Source organism: Schistocerca serialis, chromosome 4 (assembly GCF_023864345.2).
Source record: "Schistocerca serialis cubense isolate TAMUIC-IGC-003099 chromosome 4, iqSchSeri2.2, whole genome shotgun sequence".
Taxonomy (NCBI): Eukaryota; Metazoa; Arthropoda; class Insecta; order Orthoptera; family Acrididae; genus Schistocerca; species Schistocerca serialis.
This window is the reverse complement of record NC_064641.1, coordinates 433,263,790-433,279,383: the sequence shown is the minus strand read 5'-3', so window position 1 is coordinate 433,279,383 and position 15,594 is coordinate 433,263,790. Positions and strand designations below refer to the sequence as shown.

Sequence of the window (15,594 nt, the reverse complement as noted above, 5' to 3'; positions counted from 1 at the left end):
CGATCCTAATTAAAACGAGAAACCCGTCTTCTTCCTGTGCACTGTCGAGTAACGTTGTCCTCAAACACGGCGCGAATATTTCTGGCAGCCTCCGCTGCTGTTACCTTTCTATTGAACACAGGCAAAAGAATATTTCGGAAAGGTTACGATTTCTCCCCTTGGTACTTCATTACCTAGCGTCCACGACTCCACTCATTATTTCCAAATGAGAAAATGACAACATGTAAACGCCAAGAGCAACAGTGAACTACAAATAAAAATGATAATCGATAAATAAACCCATAGCAGATGGAATACCAAGATGCAAAACAAAAATCCCACGAACTTATGCGCCAACATAATAAATAAGCTGACGAAAATGAACAGAATCTGATGAGAGATATGATACAAAGGTTTCAGCATATTTAAGGCTCAGTCCACATATGGCTACGGGGCAGCTAAATATGCTTCTGAAAGAAGCCAAAGGATTTTTCTACGTAAAATGCATTTAAACACATTTTATCCTTTCCGCCTTTAGTTCAATCCATACCTTCATAGCAATGATTTTAAAAATCGGTCCTAATTCTTGTAATGGCGTATACGAAAACTGAAAAATAAGCTGGCATTTTTATAAAATATCTTGTTTTCGGATTACGTGTCGTTACAAACCAATACCAAATCAGTCTTCGTAATACGCATTACTGGTAACTTGAAAATGCGTGCTGACTGAGAGATGTGGGGAATCAACGACGTTGGTCCGGCTACATATGATGCGAAATTTCCAAAGTTCCTTTTTTTATTAATGGGATTCTAAATAGCAACTTTTCCATACAAATATGCTACTGAATTTACTGGAAGGCCGTGTACAAAATGTAACGTATTCCATGTGGAACTAACATCGACGATATCCAGCCCACTATGCACAGATAATTTCAGGACTTCTTAACACGACATTTGGAGATCATTGGATCGATCTTTCGGGAAAAAAGGGGTCTGCACACTCATCAGATCTAACACCTCATTTTATCTTTCTGGAGAACCAAAACAAGAGACAATCAAAAAAGCATCGAGGCTACAGAAGAAATGAAATTCTTTATGAAAGGCTTCAGTGCTACGATATGTAATAATGGAATTTACACACAACATACTTTTTGAGCTATATAATATGTACCAAAACTCAAGGTCCAGATTTTGAGCACTTGTTACCCGTATGACACAGCAATAAGCAGATGGAGTATGCTTAATTAGGTGCAATAGGGAAACACCTTGTCGGATCTCTGCTCCTGGTGGCGTGACAGTAGTTTGCGGCACGGTTACGTACCTACTGTTAGATCGTGTTCCACACATGTTACGTTTCTGAGGTCGTCTTCGAAGGCTTTTTTCAAAAGTGAAAAAATGAAGTCGGTCAAAACTCGGTATAATGCTCGTAGTGTGGTCTTGTGCACCACTGAGGCGAATGGTAATGAGGAAATGTGGGAATAAGTGAGATATGATTAGATCCGGTATTTTCCTTACAACCAAGGATAATCTCTCGTAAAATCTGTTTGTTACTGGTGGACGGGAACAAATTTTAATACGCTTCTGGGACATTTTATATGGGGAAGTTACATGAACGGTTCCAGCCAGCAAAATACAAACTAATACGAGGGTAATCCCAAAAGTAAAGTCGCCTATTTTTTATAAGTACATAGACCTGCTTATTTCCACAATGGTTTACATCAGTTTACAGCTTGAACATAATCACCATTTCTGTTGATGCATTTTTGTAGACGCTGTGGCAGTTTTTGTATGCCCATGTCAGTATACCAGCTCTCCGCCATGCTGTTCAGAAAGTTATGAACCTCTTCTTTCGCCTGAATCGCTGGGACCACAAGTAAGGAGGAGGAGGATGTTAGTGTTTAACGTCCCGTCGACAACGAGGTCATTAGAGACGGAGCGCAAGCTCGGGTTAGGGAAGGATGGGGAAGGAAATCGGCTGTGCCCTTTCAAAGGAACCATCCCGGCATTTGCCTGAAACGATTTAGGGAAATCACGGAAAACCTAAATCAGGATGCCTGGAGAAGGGATTGAACCGTCGTCCTTCCGAATGCGAGTCCAGTGTGCTAGCCACCACAATTAAGGCTGACAGGTACTGTGAGACTCTGAAAAAACTCAAACGGGCAATTCAGAACCGGAGAAGAGGAATGTTGAGCAAGGGCGTACACATTCTCCATGACAACGTTCGCCCAAACATCGCTCGGCATAACGTTGGTCTCCTACAACAGTTTCAGTAGAACATAATCACCCACCGACCCTATAGTCCTGACTTGGCGACCCGTAACTGTCACCTGTTCCCTAGATTAAAAGAACATTTGGCCGGAAAGCGATTCAGCCCCGATGACGAGGTGAAAGAAGAGGTTCATAAGCTTCTGAACAGCATGGCGGTGAGCTGGTATGAAATGGGCATACAAAAACTGCCTCAGCGTCTACAAAAGTGCATCGACAGAAATGGTGATTATGTCCAAATATAGCTAAATTTTCAGGGGTATGACATGGCCAGACAAAAACTGCCACAGCGTCTACAAAAATGCATCGCCGGCCGAAGTGGCCGTGCGGTTAAAGGCGCTGCAGTCTGGAACCGCAAGACCGCTACGGTCGCAGGTTCGAATCCTGCCTCGGGCATGGATGTTTGTGATGTCCTTAGGTTAGTTAGGTTTAACTAGTTCTAAGTTCTAGGGGACTAATGACCTCAGCAGTTGAGTCCCATAGTGCTCAGAGCCATTTGAACAAAAATGCATCGAAAGAAATGGTGATTATGTCGAAAAATATACAGGGTGAGCCACCTTACGTTACCTCCGGATATATTTCGTATACCACATCAAATACTGACGAACCGATTCCACAGACCGAACGTGACGAGAGGGGCTAGTGTAATTGATTAATACAAACCATACAAAAATGCACGAAAGTATCTTTTTTAACACAAACCTACGTTTTTTTTAAATGGAACCACGTTAGTTTTGTTAGCACATTTGAACATATAAACAAATATGTAATCAGTGCCGTTTCTTGCATTGTAAAATGTTAATTACATCCGGAGATACTGTAACCTAAAGTTGACGCTTGAAACCTCCGACGTTCAGTTGCGTGTTGTAACAAACACGGGCCGCGGTAGACGAGCAGCATCTGCAGGGACATGTTTACGATGACGACCGTGTTTACGAGTGTGGCTGTAGTGCACTGTTGTGGTTTGGTCTACCTGTCGCAGTGTCCGCATGTAGCGCTTGTTGCTGTTGTTATTCTGCATTCGTCTCCGCACGCAGACCAACTGTAGTACACCGTGATACCAGACGTCTGTGATAGTGTAGTGTTGTATGAACTGTGACCATGGTGTATTCCAAATCTGAAAAGGAGGAGATGATACTCATCTATGGCGAGCGTCGACGAAATGCAGCTGAAGCCTGCAGGGTGTATACAGAACGGTACCCGGACAGAGAGCATCCCACGTGCCGTACATTGCAAAACATCTACCGCCAACTGTATGCAACAGGTATGGTCGTAGCACGCAAACGGGTCCGTAACAGGCCCGTCACAGGAGAAGCGGGTGCAATTGGTGTGTTAGCTGCTGTTTCCATGAACCCACACATGAGTACACGGGACATTGCGAGAGCCGGTGGACTGAGACAAAGTAGTGTCATGCGCATACTGCATCGTCACCGCTTTCACCCGTTTCATGTGTCGCTACATCAGCAACTACATGGTGATGACTTTAATCATCGAGTGCAATTCTGTCAATGGGCATTAACTGAGAATGCGTTGGAGTTCTACCTGTTTACCGATGAAGCGGGTTTCACAAACCACGGGGCAGTGAATCTACGGAACATGCATTACTGGTCCGTGGACAATCCTCGCTGGCTCAGACAGGTAGAGCGACAGCGACCGTGGACTGTAAATACACTCCTGGAAATTGAAAAAAGAACACATTGACACCGGTGTGTCAGACCCACCATACTTGCTCCGGACACTGCCAGAGGGCTGTACAAGCAATGATCACAGGCACGGCACAGCGGACACACCAGGAACCGCGGTGTTGGCCGTCGAATGGCGCTAGCTGCGCAGCATTTGTGCACCGCCGCCGTCAGTGTCAGCCAGTTTGCCGTGGCATACGGAGCTCCATCGCAGTCTTTAACACTGGTAGCATGCCGCGACAGCGTGTACGTGAACCGTATGTGCAGTTGACGGACTTTGAGCGAGGGCGTATAGTGGGCATGCGGGAGGCCGGGTGGACGTACCGCCGAATTGCTCAACACGTGGGGCGTGAGGTCTCCACAGTACATCGATGTTGTCGCCAGTGGTCGGCGGAAGGTGCACGTGCCCGTCGACCTGGGACCGGACCGCAGCGACGCACGGATGCACGCCAAGACCGTAGGATCCTACGCAGTGCCGTAGGGGACCGCACCGCCACTTCCCAGCAAATTAGGGACACTGTTGCTCCTGGGGTATCGGCGAGGACCATTCGCAACTGCCTCCATGAAGCTGGGCTACGGTCCCGCACACCGTTAGGCCGTCTTCCGCTCACGCCTCAACATCGTGCAGCCCGGCTCCAGTGGTGTCGCGACAGGCGTGAATGGAGGGACGAATGGAGACGTGTCGTCTTCAGCGATGAGAGTCGCTTCTGCCTTGGTGCCAATGATGGTCGTATGCGTGTTTGGCGCCGTGCAGGTGAGCGCCACAATCAGGACTGCATACGACCGAGGCACACAGGGCCAACACTCGGCATCATGGTGTGGGGAGCGATCTCCTACACTGGCCGTACACCCCTGGTGATCGTCGACGGGACACTGAATAGTGCACGATACATACAAACCGTCATCGAACCTATCGTTCTACCATTCCTAGACCGGCAAGGGAACTTGCTGTTCCAACAGGACAATGCACGTCCGCATGTATCCCGTGCCACCCAACGTGCTGTAGAAGGTGTACGTCAACTACCCTGGCCAGCAAGATCTCCGGATCTGTCCCCCATTGAGCATGTTTGGGACTGGATGAAGCGTCGTCTCACGCGGTCTGCACGTCCAGCACGAACGCTGGTCCAACTGAGGCGCCAGGTGGAAATGGCATGGCAAGCCGTTCCACAGGACTACATCCAGCATCTCTACAATCGTCTCCATGGGAGAATAGCAGCCTGCATTGCTGCGAAAGGTACTAGTGCCGACATTGTGCATGCTCTGTTGCCTGTGTCTATGTGCCTGTGGTTCTGTCAGTGTGATCATGTGATGTATCTGACCCCAGGAATGTGTCAATAAAGTTTCCCCTTCCTGGGATAATGAATTCACGGTGTTCTTATTTCAATTTCCAGGAGTGTATATGGTGCGGAATCATTGGCGACAACCTAATTGGTCTTCACTTCATTGCAGGGGCCGAAACAGCTGCAACATACATCGCGTTTCTACAGAATGATCTGCCAACGTTGCTCGAAAATGTCCCACTGGAAACGCGTCGACGTATGTGGTATCAGGATGATGATGCACCTGCACATTCCGCAATTAACACTAGGCTGACCCTTGACAGGATGTTCGACGGGCGTTTCATAGGACGTGGAGGACGCAAAAATTGGCCAGCCCGTTATCCTGATCTTACACCTCTGGACTTCTTTCTGTGGGGTACGTTAAAGGAGGATGTGTACCGTGATGTGCCTACAACCCCAGAGGATATGAAACAACGTATTGTGGCAGCCTGCGGCGACATTACACCAGATGTACTGCGGCGTGTACGACATTCATTACGCCAGAGATTGCAATTGTGTGCAGCAAATGATAGCCACCACATTGAACATCTATTGGTCTGACATGTCGGGACACACTGAATTCCACTCCGTAATTGAAAACGGAAACCACGTGTGTACGTGTACCTCACCCCTCATGGTAATGTACATGTGCCTCAGTGAAAAAGACCAATAAAACGGTGTTAGCATGTGGACGTAATGTGCTGTTCCAGTCTCCTCTGTACCTAAGGTCCATCACCGTTCCCTTTGGATCAATACGTAATTCGGTGCTCTCCGATACACACGATCGAACAGCGGAGGAGTGGTACTCAAGCGTCAACTTTAGGTTACAATGTCTCCGGATGTAATTAACATTTTACAATGCAACAAACGGCACTGATTACGTATTTGTTTATATGTTCAGATGTGCTAACAAAACTAACGTGGTTCCATTTAAAAAAAACGTAGGTTTGTGTTAAAAAACATAATTCCGTGCATTTTTGTATGGTTTGTATTAACCAATTACACTAGCCCCTCTCCTCACGTTCGGTCTGTGTAATCGATTCGTCAGTATTTGATGTGGTTTACGAAATATATCCAGCGGTAATGTTAGGTGACTAAGCCGGCCGCGGTGGTCTAGCGGTTCTAGGCGCTCAGTCCGGAACCGCGGGACTGCTACGGTCGCAGGTGCGAATCCTGCCTCGGGCATGGATGTGTGTGATGTCCTTAGGTTAGTTAGGTTTAAGTAGTTCTAAGTTCTAGGGGACTGATGACCACAGATATTAAGTCCCATAGTGCTCAGAGCCATTTGAACCATTTTTTTGTTAGGTGACTCACCTTGTACAAATGTTCAAGCTGTAAACTGATGTAAGCCATTGTATAAAAATAAACGGGTCTGTGTATTTATAAAAAAATAGGAGACCTTACTTTTGGGATTACCCTCGTACTAGTTGTTATAGTAATTAATTAAACGTATTACGCAGAAATCTCTTTGTGAGGAAGAGAAGTATTTAAGAAATAAAGTGCAGAAGCGAAGATATTTCAGTGATGAAATAGACAGTGTAAATACGTACTATTTACTAGCCTAAATGCACATAAAATTACTGAAATCTACAAAGGACTATCGGGGGCGTATGTGGTGAACTGATGTAATCAGTACACGAAACAGTCCTTAAGAAGTAAATACCAAAATATGGCAACAGCTTACATGGAAGAAAATAGCTTGACATTGTCGCAGTGTTTAGTACAAAACTGTCTTGTGTTGCCTGTAGTCTTTCACAGCGCAGATACGCTAAATATAAGGGAAGTAGTGGGACTCTGTGGTAAAGGGCGATAATTTTGCTGAATGGTCATCTCTTGAAAGTTTTTCATCTAGTGAAAAATAAAAATAAACTGATGGTTTATGTAAACACAACAATGTGCTTGCTCTTACAGACTGTAGAAAGACTTGATAGAGTTCAAAATAAAACTTTTTATAAAATCAATCTAATTGATTGCTTCATATGATGTTGCCATAATGTGCATTCCCAGAGCCGTTTCTCACACAACCAGTTTTCAGTCAGTACTGCAGCGTGTAGGCAGAATTCAGCCCAACACAAATACACTATGTGATCAAAAGTATCCGGACACTCCCAAAAACATACGTTTTCATATTAGGTTCATTGTGCTGTCACCTACTACCAAGTACTCTATATCAGCGACCTCAGTAGTCATTAGACATCATGAGAGAGCAGAATGGGGCGCTCCGCGGAACTCACAGACATCGAACGTGGACAGGTGACTGGCTGTCACTGGTGTCAGACGTCTGTACTCGAGATTTCCACACTCCTAAACATCCCTTGGTCCACTGTTTCCGATATGATAGTGAAGTGGAAAGCGTACAGGCCGACTTTGTCTGTTGACTGGCAGAGACCGCCGACAGTTGGTGAGGGTTGTAATGTGTAATAGGCAGACATCTATCCAGACCATCACACAGGAATTTCATACTGCATCAGCTTCCACTGCAAGTACTATGGCAGGCTGGAGGTAAGAAAACTTGGATTTCATGGTCGAGCGGCTGCTCATAAGCCACTCATCACGCCGGTAAATGTCAAACGACGCCTCGCTTGGCGTAAGGAGCGTAAACATTGGACGATCGAACAGTGGAAAAACGTTGTGTGGAGTGACGAATCACGGTACACAATGTGGAGATCCGACTGCAGGATGTGAGTATGGCGAATGCCCGGTGAACGTTATCTGCCAGCGTGTGTAGTGCCAACAGTAAAATTCGGAGGCGGTGGTGTTATGATGTGCTCTTGTTTTTCATGCAGGCCGCTTGCACCCCTTGTTGTTTTGCGTGGTACTATCACAGCACAGGCCTACACTGATGTCTTAAGCACCTCCTTCTTCCCACCTTTATAGAGCAATTCGGGAATGACGATTGCATATTCCAACACGATCGGGCCAATGTTCATAATACACAGCCTGTGGCGGAGTGGTTACACGACAATAACATCCCTGCCAGGCACTGGCCTGCTCGTATTCCTCACCTGAATCCTGTATAGCACCTTCGGGATGTTTTGGAACGTCGACTTCGTGCCAGGCCCCACAGACCGACAATGATGCCTCTCCTTAGTGCAGCACTCCGTGAAGAATGGGCTGCCATTCCCCGAGAAACCTTCATGCGTCTGACTGAACGTATGCCTGCGAGAGTTGATGCTGTCATTAAGACTAAGGTTGGGCCAACACCATACTGAATTCCAGCATTACCTATGGAGGGCGCCACGATCTTGTAAGTTACTTTCAGCCAGGCGTCCGATTACTTTTGATCACATAGTGTATCATGATTTGTGGAAACTCACCACATTACCACTGAGAGGTGGTACTTCATGATACGTGTCTTTTAACCAGCTTTATGTCGTTAAAATGTTCACTGTAGGAAGCGGAAAGAAGTAATAGTTTCACTGTTATATCAGCAAGCAAACGGTTTCGACTGATAGTTGCGGATGAAAATACGCAATGCCTTACCTACCATTTTTCTCAGAACGTTCTTTAGATATTATAATTAATTATCGAGGACTTCCACGTCTTTCGGGACACAGTGAATATTCTGTGTCAATGGAAAATGAGGAATACAGGTTACATCATATATGTGACGAAATGGAACGAATTTGTGAAATACTGCAGTTACACAGTCAACCTTGTGACTGGGAATAGCGAAGAATGTTTGGTGGAGCAAAGATGATGATGGTGGTGGTGATGATGATGATGATGATGATGATAGTGGTGGTGATGAGGAGGAGAGAGACGAAGAGGAATGTTAGTTGGAAGAAGAGGAAATCGGTTAGTAGAATTTACAAAGAAATTAAAACTAAATTACCTGATAGAAAATTTCAGGGTCTAGAGGAAAGAATACCTAATGGAGGATAAAAAATGAAGCACTAGTCAGAAAGATGAAAAGTGAAATAGGAAACATTATCCAGATGGGAAACTAGAGATAACAAGGGAGAATAAATGCACACCAAAACTGAAAAACACAGGGATAAGGAAGCGTAAATAACATTGAGAATCCATGTGAGCGGTGAGGAGCGTTATGGACACGGACAGATGAAAGTACCTGTCGCCCCTAGGCGGTAGTTGATGGTGACCAGTATGACACCATAGGAAATGAGAAAGTCCGGACCGTGCTCCTCGTCTGAGCCACTGCCGTCGACGAACCCTCCGCCGTGCACCCAGAACATGACGGGCAGCCCGGCACCCTCCTCTGGGACGCCAGGCACAAACACGTTCAGGTAGAGGCAGTCCTCCGAGCCGGTGCCGTCCGACTGCACGCAGTCGCTGCCGTACTCTGTGGCTTCACGGACTCCCTCCCAACTGGTAGCCGGTTGCGGCGCCTGTTGCCATGAATCAGAGTTTTCAATATGAAACAAATCTAAAGTCTTTCACAAAAAATCTAGAAAGTTAAAGACAACGTTTTCGCTTTGACACAAATAAAGTTCTATGCCTAGCGACGCTACCTTGTGATGTTTGTGTGTTTTGTTTATGTATGTATCCTGCAACTACCTAGCAGTCTCTTGTCTTGATGTACATGTGGAAACAGTTATATTTATATGGAAACATAGACCCTTTGACACAGTGTTGTTGAGCTACTAAAGGATATGAAAAGACTTTCCTATGAATGAAATGTTCATAAAACCGCAAAAACGTTCACAAAAGGTGAGTCTACGTGAGTGCATATGTTATTTTTCTAGTGAAACTGATTCATTTTCTAAATAGTACACTCATGTGAGCAGCATTAATTATAGAAACGTCGTATTTTTGGAAATCTAACCGAATTTATGATTCCATTTTGATTACAGCATTTAACGACTTAACTACTCAGCTTCTTCAGATGCTTTGGATATTGATGTTATATAAATTTATTGCTTGGACATAGGAGAAACTTTTCTGATACATCGTCGGTGTAACTTCTACAGTCACAGCAGAGTTCAACTGTGGTCGCCGGGTAAGTCCTTCAGAGCGCATTCGTATTTTGTTCTGCCCTCGTCGTTTTTCCGTGAAACCTTATCTCAGTATTGTTTGGCTCTGACAGATGAGATGACCAGAAGAACTTGATAAGCTTTGTCGAATATCAGTCACTGCTTAGATTAAAATCTCCGCCTATAATTATACAGATTTTTGCCGTCTTTATTTCGATCCAATTCTTACTTATTCTTTCTTAGGTACCCGTCGCCTGCACGATGATTCTCGTCATTCGTTTCGTGAGTGAAGGCAGTGCTCAGCCACAGCTGATTTCCTTGGCTGTTTCAATCAGGTGTGTTCTGATTATCCTTCAACCTATCTTTGCCTACGTCAGCAACTACATCTACATACATGCTCTGCAAACCACATAATTTGCAAGTCATACAACAGGCAAATCAAAATGAGCAGCAGGCGTCGTAAATCGAGCATGGCTACGAATATGGGTGCAACAACAACAATAACTTAAAGAATTGTTGAAATCCTAGCAGCAGGCCCACCTGAAGAAGTTCCCAAAAAACGGTGTTTCTGGTGCAGTCATCAACTGGAAACCGAAAAACATACCATCAGTCAATCTCCCCGAAGAAGTTTAATATAGTAATATTAGATGAACTACTTGTTTCGCAAATACTATGGCGTTTATGATACAGTGGGAAGTAGTTTTAAATGAAATTTCTTTTATCACACCCCGTTGCCACCGCCTAGTCAGTTGTAAGTATTTTGTCAAACTAATATTTGTGCCTGGTTCAAAATTTGGCAGGCGTCTAAATGTTGTACTTTGCTGTTTAACATTCGGATAGATGAAGGAGTGAGCAGAAATCTGCAGCGTGTTTAGATGATACTCTCCGAAGGCCAAAACATGGATGATACACTGCTGGTCATTAAAATTGCTACACCAAGAAGAAATGCAGATGTTAAACGGGTATTCATTTAACAACTATATTATACTAGAACTGACATGTGATTATATTTTCGCCGCGCGGGATTAGCCGAGTGGTCTGAAGGCGCTCCAGTCATGGACTGTGCCGCTGGTCCCGGCGGAGGTTCGATTCCTTCCTTGGGCATGGGTGTGTGTGTTTGTCCTTAGTATAATTTAGGTTAAGTAGTGTGTAAGCTTAGGGACTGATGACCTAGGCAATTAAGTCCCATAGGATTAAAAAAAATACATTTTCGCGCAATTTGGGAGCATAGATCCTGAGAAATCAGTAACCAGAACAACCACCGCTGGCCGTAATAACGGCAATGATACGCCTGGACATTGAGTTAAACCGAGCTTGGATGGCGTGTACAGGTACAGCTGCCCATGCAGCTTCAACACGATACCACAGTTCATCAAGAGTAGTGACTGGCGTATTGTGACGAGCCAGTTGCTCAGCCACCATTGAGCAGACGTTTTCAATTGATGAGAGGTCTAGAGAATGTGCTGGCCAGGGCAGCAGTCAAACATTTTCTGCATCCAGAAAGGCCCGTACAGGACCTGCAACATTATCCTGCCGAAATGTAGGGTTTCGCAGGGATAGAATGATGGGTAGAGCCACGGGTCGTAACACATCTGAAATGTAATGTCCAATGTTGAAAGTGCCGTCAATGCGAAGAAGAGGTGAACGAGACGTATGACCAATGGCACCCCATACCATCACGCTGGGTGATACGCCAGTATGGCAATGACGAATACACGCTGCCAATGTGCGTTGACCGCAATGTCGCCAAACACAGCTGCGACCATCATGATGCTATGAACAGAACACGGATTCATCCGAAAAAATGACGTTTTGCCATTCGTGCACCCAGGTTCGTCGTTGAGTACATCATCGCAGGCGCTCCTGTCTGTGATGCAGCGTCAAGGGTAACCGCGGCGATGGTCTCCGAGCTGATAGTCCATGCTGCTGCAAACGTCGTCGAACTGTTCGTGGAGATGGTTGTTGACGTGCATACGTCCCCATCTGTTGACTCAGGGATCGAGACGTGGCTGCACGAACCGTTACAGCCATGCAGATAAGATGCCTGTCATCTCCACTGCTAGTGATACGAGGCCGTTGGGATCGAGCACGGCGTTCCGTATTACCCTCCTGAACCCACCGATTCCATATTCTGCTAACAATAATTAGGCCTCGTCCAACGCAAGCAGCAATGTCGCGATACGATAAACAGCAATCGTGATCGGCTACAATCCGACCTTTTTCAAAGTGATGGTACGCATATCTTCTCCTTACACGAGGCATCACAACAACATTTCACCAGGCAACGCCGGTCAACTGCTGTTTGTGTATGAGAAATCGGTTGGAAACTTTCCTCATGTCAGCACGTTGTGGGTGTCGCCACCGGCGTCAACCTTGTGTGAATGCTCTGAAAAGCTGATCATTTGCATATCACAGCATCTTCTTCCTGTCGATTAAATTTCGCGTCTGTAGCACGTCATCTTCGTGGTGTAGCAATTTTAATGGCCAGTAGCGTAAAATTCATAAAACTAAACTAAACTCCGTCCGAACAGGCCATGAAAGCCCAGCGGTACTGACCGGCGCCACTGGATGCGGATATCGAGGGGGCTTGTGGTCTGCACACCGCTTTCCCGGCGGTATGTCGGTTTACGGGACCGGTGCCGCTACTTCACAATCCAGTAGCTATTCAGTTGCCTCACGAGGGCTGAGTGCACCCCGCTTGCCAACAGAGCTCAGCAGACCAGAAGGTCGCCCATCCAAGTGCTAGCCCAGCCCGACAGCAGTTAACTTCCGTGTTCAGACGTGAACCGGTGTTACCACTGCGGCAAGGCCGTTGGCTGACAAAATTCTCTCAGACTGTTCAACATTTGTTCGATTGCTTCCTAAGACAGTCTCACGTTCACACAGTGATTACTCACTTGGAAGCGCAGCTCCCCGAGTGGAGGCTGAGCATACGGAATGCCCAGGAAGGCCGTGTAGGAGGTGTTGTAGACGCTCGTGGCTGTGGTCCCTCTCAGCGTGCCCTGCTCCACGGTCACCAGCACGTCTTCCGTCTGCAATCAGTAGAATATTTGCCTCGAAATGACTGTAGATGGTGAATGTAATGAGGGGAGGAAAACATTTTTGTTCAGCAAGTATGGCAGAAAACACATTGCAAATAATATGAGCAGACCTTAGGAATATTCTATTTCGAGAATCAATGAATAAAATGCGAAGATATTTTACCAAATGCTTTAGAGATTAAGCGTATGACCCCTTTATTTATTTACCTAAATAAAGTTATTGACATTCACCTCCCTCTAACAGCACCCACAAATATCACTAACAAATTAACTGCGTCGGTAGCCTCCCGAGAGAATTGTGCTTCACGCTACAAGGCGGAAAGAAATTTAAATTAATAATGTATTGACTCACGACGCAGAAAAGCAAAGAGGATCGCTCTTATTATGAATAAGACAGAAACTGTTTTACGTTATTCTCTATACTTCCATGTGGTGAGAAGGAGCGAGAAGAAGCCGTTACCTTGACAACTGTTGCAAAGGTGAATAACAACAACGTTGCGATTGTTGACCGGCGTGAATGCATAGCGATGGTTAGTGTGCAAGTTCTCAACATAATAATACAACAACAGACAGTTACTGACCCAATCACCTCAGTAGTTGTCTGGATGACTCAAGTGTATCAGTTCACAATTATCTGATAAGATTAATTTCTGCGAGTTGCCACTGCGGATGTAACTACACCTTTGCTCTGAACGACGCCCTTGACCACTGGACAATAAAATCACTGTATAATTCGTTCGATAAGAACATTATCTGATGATGACTGTGTTTATGGTAAGATAAGTTAATAAAAGTGGAAGCTCTAACAGGTTCTACTATCCATAAGATAACAGGCTTTCAAAGTTGAGTTTCCATTGCGAGTAGCATTATCTTTAAAAGCTGTCATGAGAAAGTGAGCAGTTAACTGATCCATGTTGCAATATTTTACTCGATGCAATTTGAGGCTAGTGAACTATTTAACGGAAATTATGATTACGAGATAATTTTAAGAGGGAAAAACTGTTTAACATAGCAATAGTAAATTGTAAGCATAGGTTTTGTTTGATGCATAGTTGCTGTTACATATTTCCACGTGTTTTTAAGGGGACTGTAATACATACCGTTTTATTCAGGAAAGTTTCCGTAGAATGGTTTTGTTTTTAAGGAGGATAACTAATAAACTCACAGTTTTACCTTCTCCGCAGACATTGACGTTTCTTTCTCAGTTAACACCAAAAATTGATTCATATGACACGAATCAGGTTTATCGCAGAAACTTTGTATGTATAACAAGCTGTGGTATACTTTGTCGAACATGGTGTACCAAAAATCCTTCCTGTCGCACCCCATAATATGTATCGCCGCAATTTTTGCAACAAGAGAACGCCGCAGTATGTAGTTTGAATAATCAGTTTACCTTTATTTATTTTTTTAGTTGTTTGTTACAAGGGCTATGAAGTGAATATTTGATAGCTTTCCTCGGTCTACGTTAGAGACTCATTTTCGATTATATTGTTTATTTCAAAATTTCATGGACTTAGGCTAGCGAGTAAGTAAATTGTGGCGTAGCTACATGACGCATTAAGCCCTATGTTAACCGTGGTGGCTCTACCAAGAGCTTCATAAAAATGTTGCTACTTTTTACGAACAGCTGTAAGCTGAGCTGATATATACATATATATATATATATATATATATATATATATATATATATATATATATATATATATACTTGCTTCATATCGCTCCTGCAAACTGTTCTGGTGAGTACGTAACAGGGCAAATGCCACTGAGACACATCGCGTACCTTCTAATAGGTAGGTACGGTCTACAGAAGACAGCAGTCTGGCGCCCGATGGTCACCTGACAGTTTCTGACGTATCGTGCCGAAAATTAGGGCTACACATACGCGCACACACCTGCACAGACACGCAGACGCAGATACACACACACATACACACACTCAGACACACACACACACACACACACACACACACACACATACACACACACACACAGAGAGAGAGAGAGAGAGAGAAATCAGCGATGTCTTTCCGCGACGTCGGCAAAAATACGTGTACTTGCAAGGTACACTTACCCCAGAACTGTTGGTTACTAAATCATGCAGTAAATGAAATTTTTACAAAGCATTAGCAGTACAAAGACCAAAATTATCTTAATATACACACACAAGTTGTGAGAAATGCACACGAAGATCAAAGGATAATCAAAAGCAGTCTCTACAAAGCCATTAGACTGTGACGTCTCTCACTGCGTGAAGGTGAACGCACTTTACAGACGTTGATAACAACCAAAAAGACCCGTTACTGATCCACCCAGTGGCATGTCTCCCTCATCGGGCTAGAGGTAAAGGAGTAAAGAAAATTCTCAATTA

General features: G+C 44.8%; 1 protein-coding gene across 1 annotated transcript in view; it reads right to left on the bottom strand.

Moving 5' to 3' along the window:
• Positions 1–14,408, bottom strand: part of LOC126474519 (cholinesterase-like) — a 78,038-nt gene extending 63,630 nt beyond the window's left edge. The window contains exons 1-3 of the mRNA XM_050101991.1: positions 14,394–14,408; positions 13,077–13,211; positions 9,318–9,594 (exon numbers count right to left, since the gene is read on the bottom strand). Of these exons, the coding sequence (XP_049957948.1) occupies positions 9,318–9,594; positions 13,077–13,211; positions 14,394–14,408 (427 nt within the window). The remainder of the gene's footprint in view (positions 1–9,317; positions 9,595–13,076; positions 13,212–14,393) is intronic.
• Positions 14,409–15,594: the final 1,186 nt, after the last annotated feature.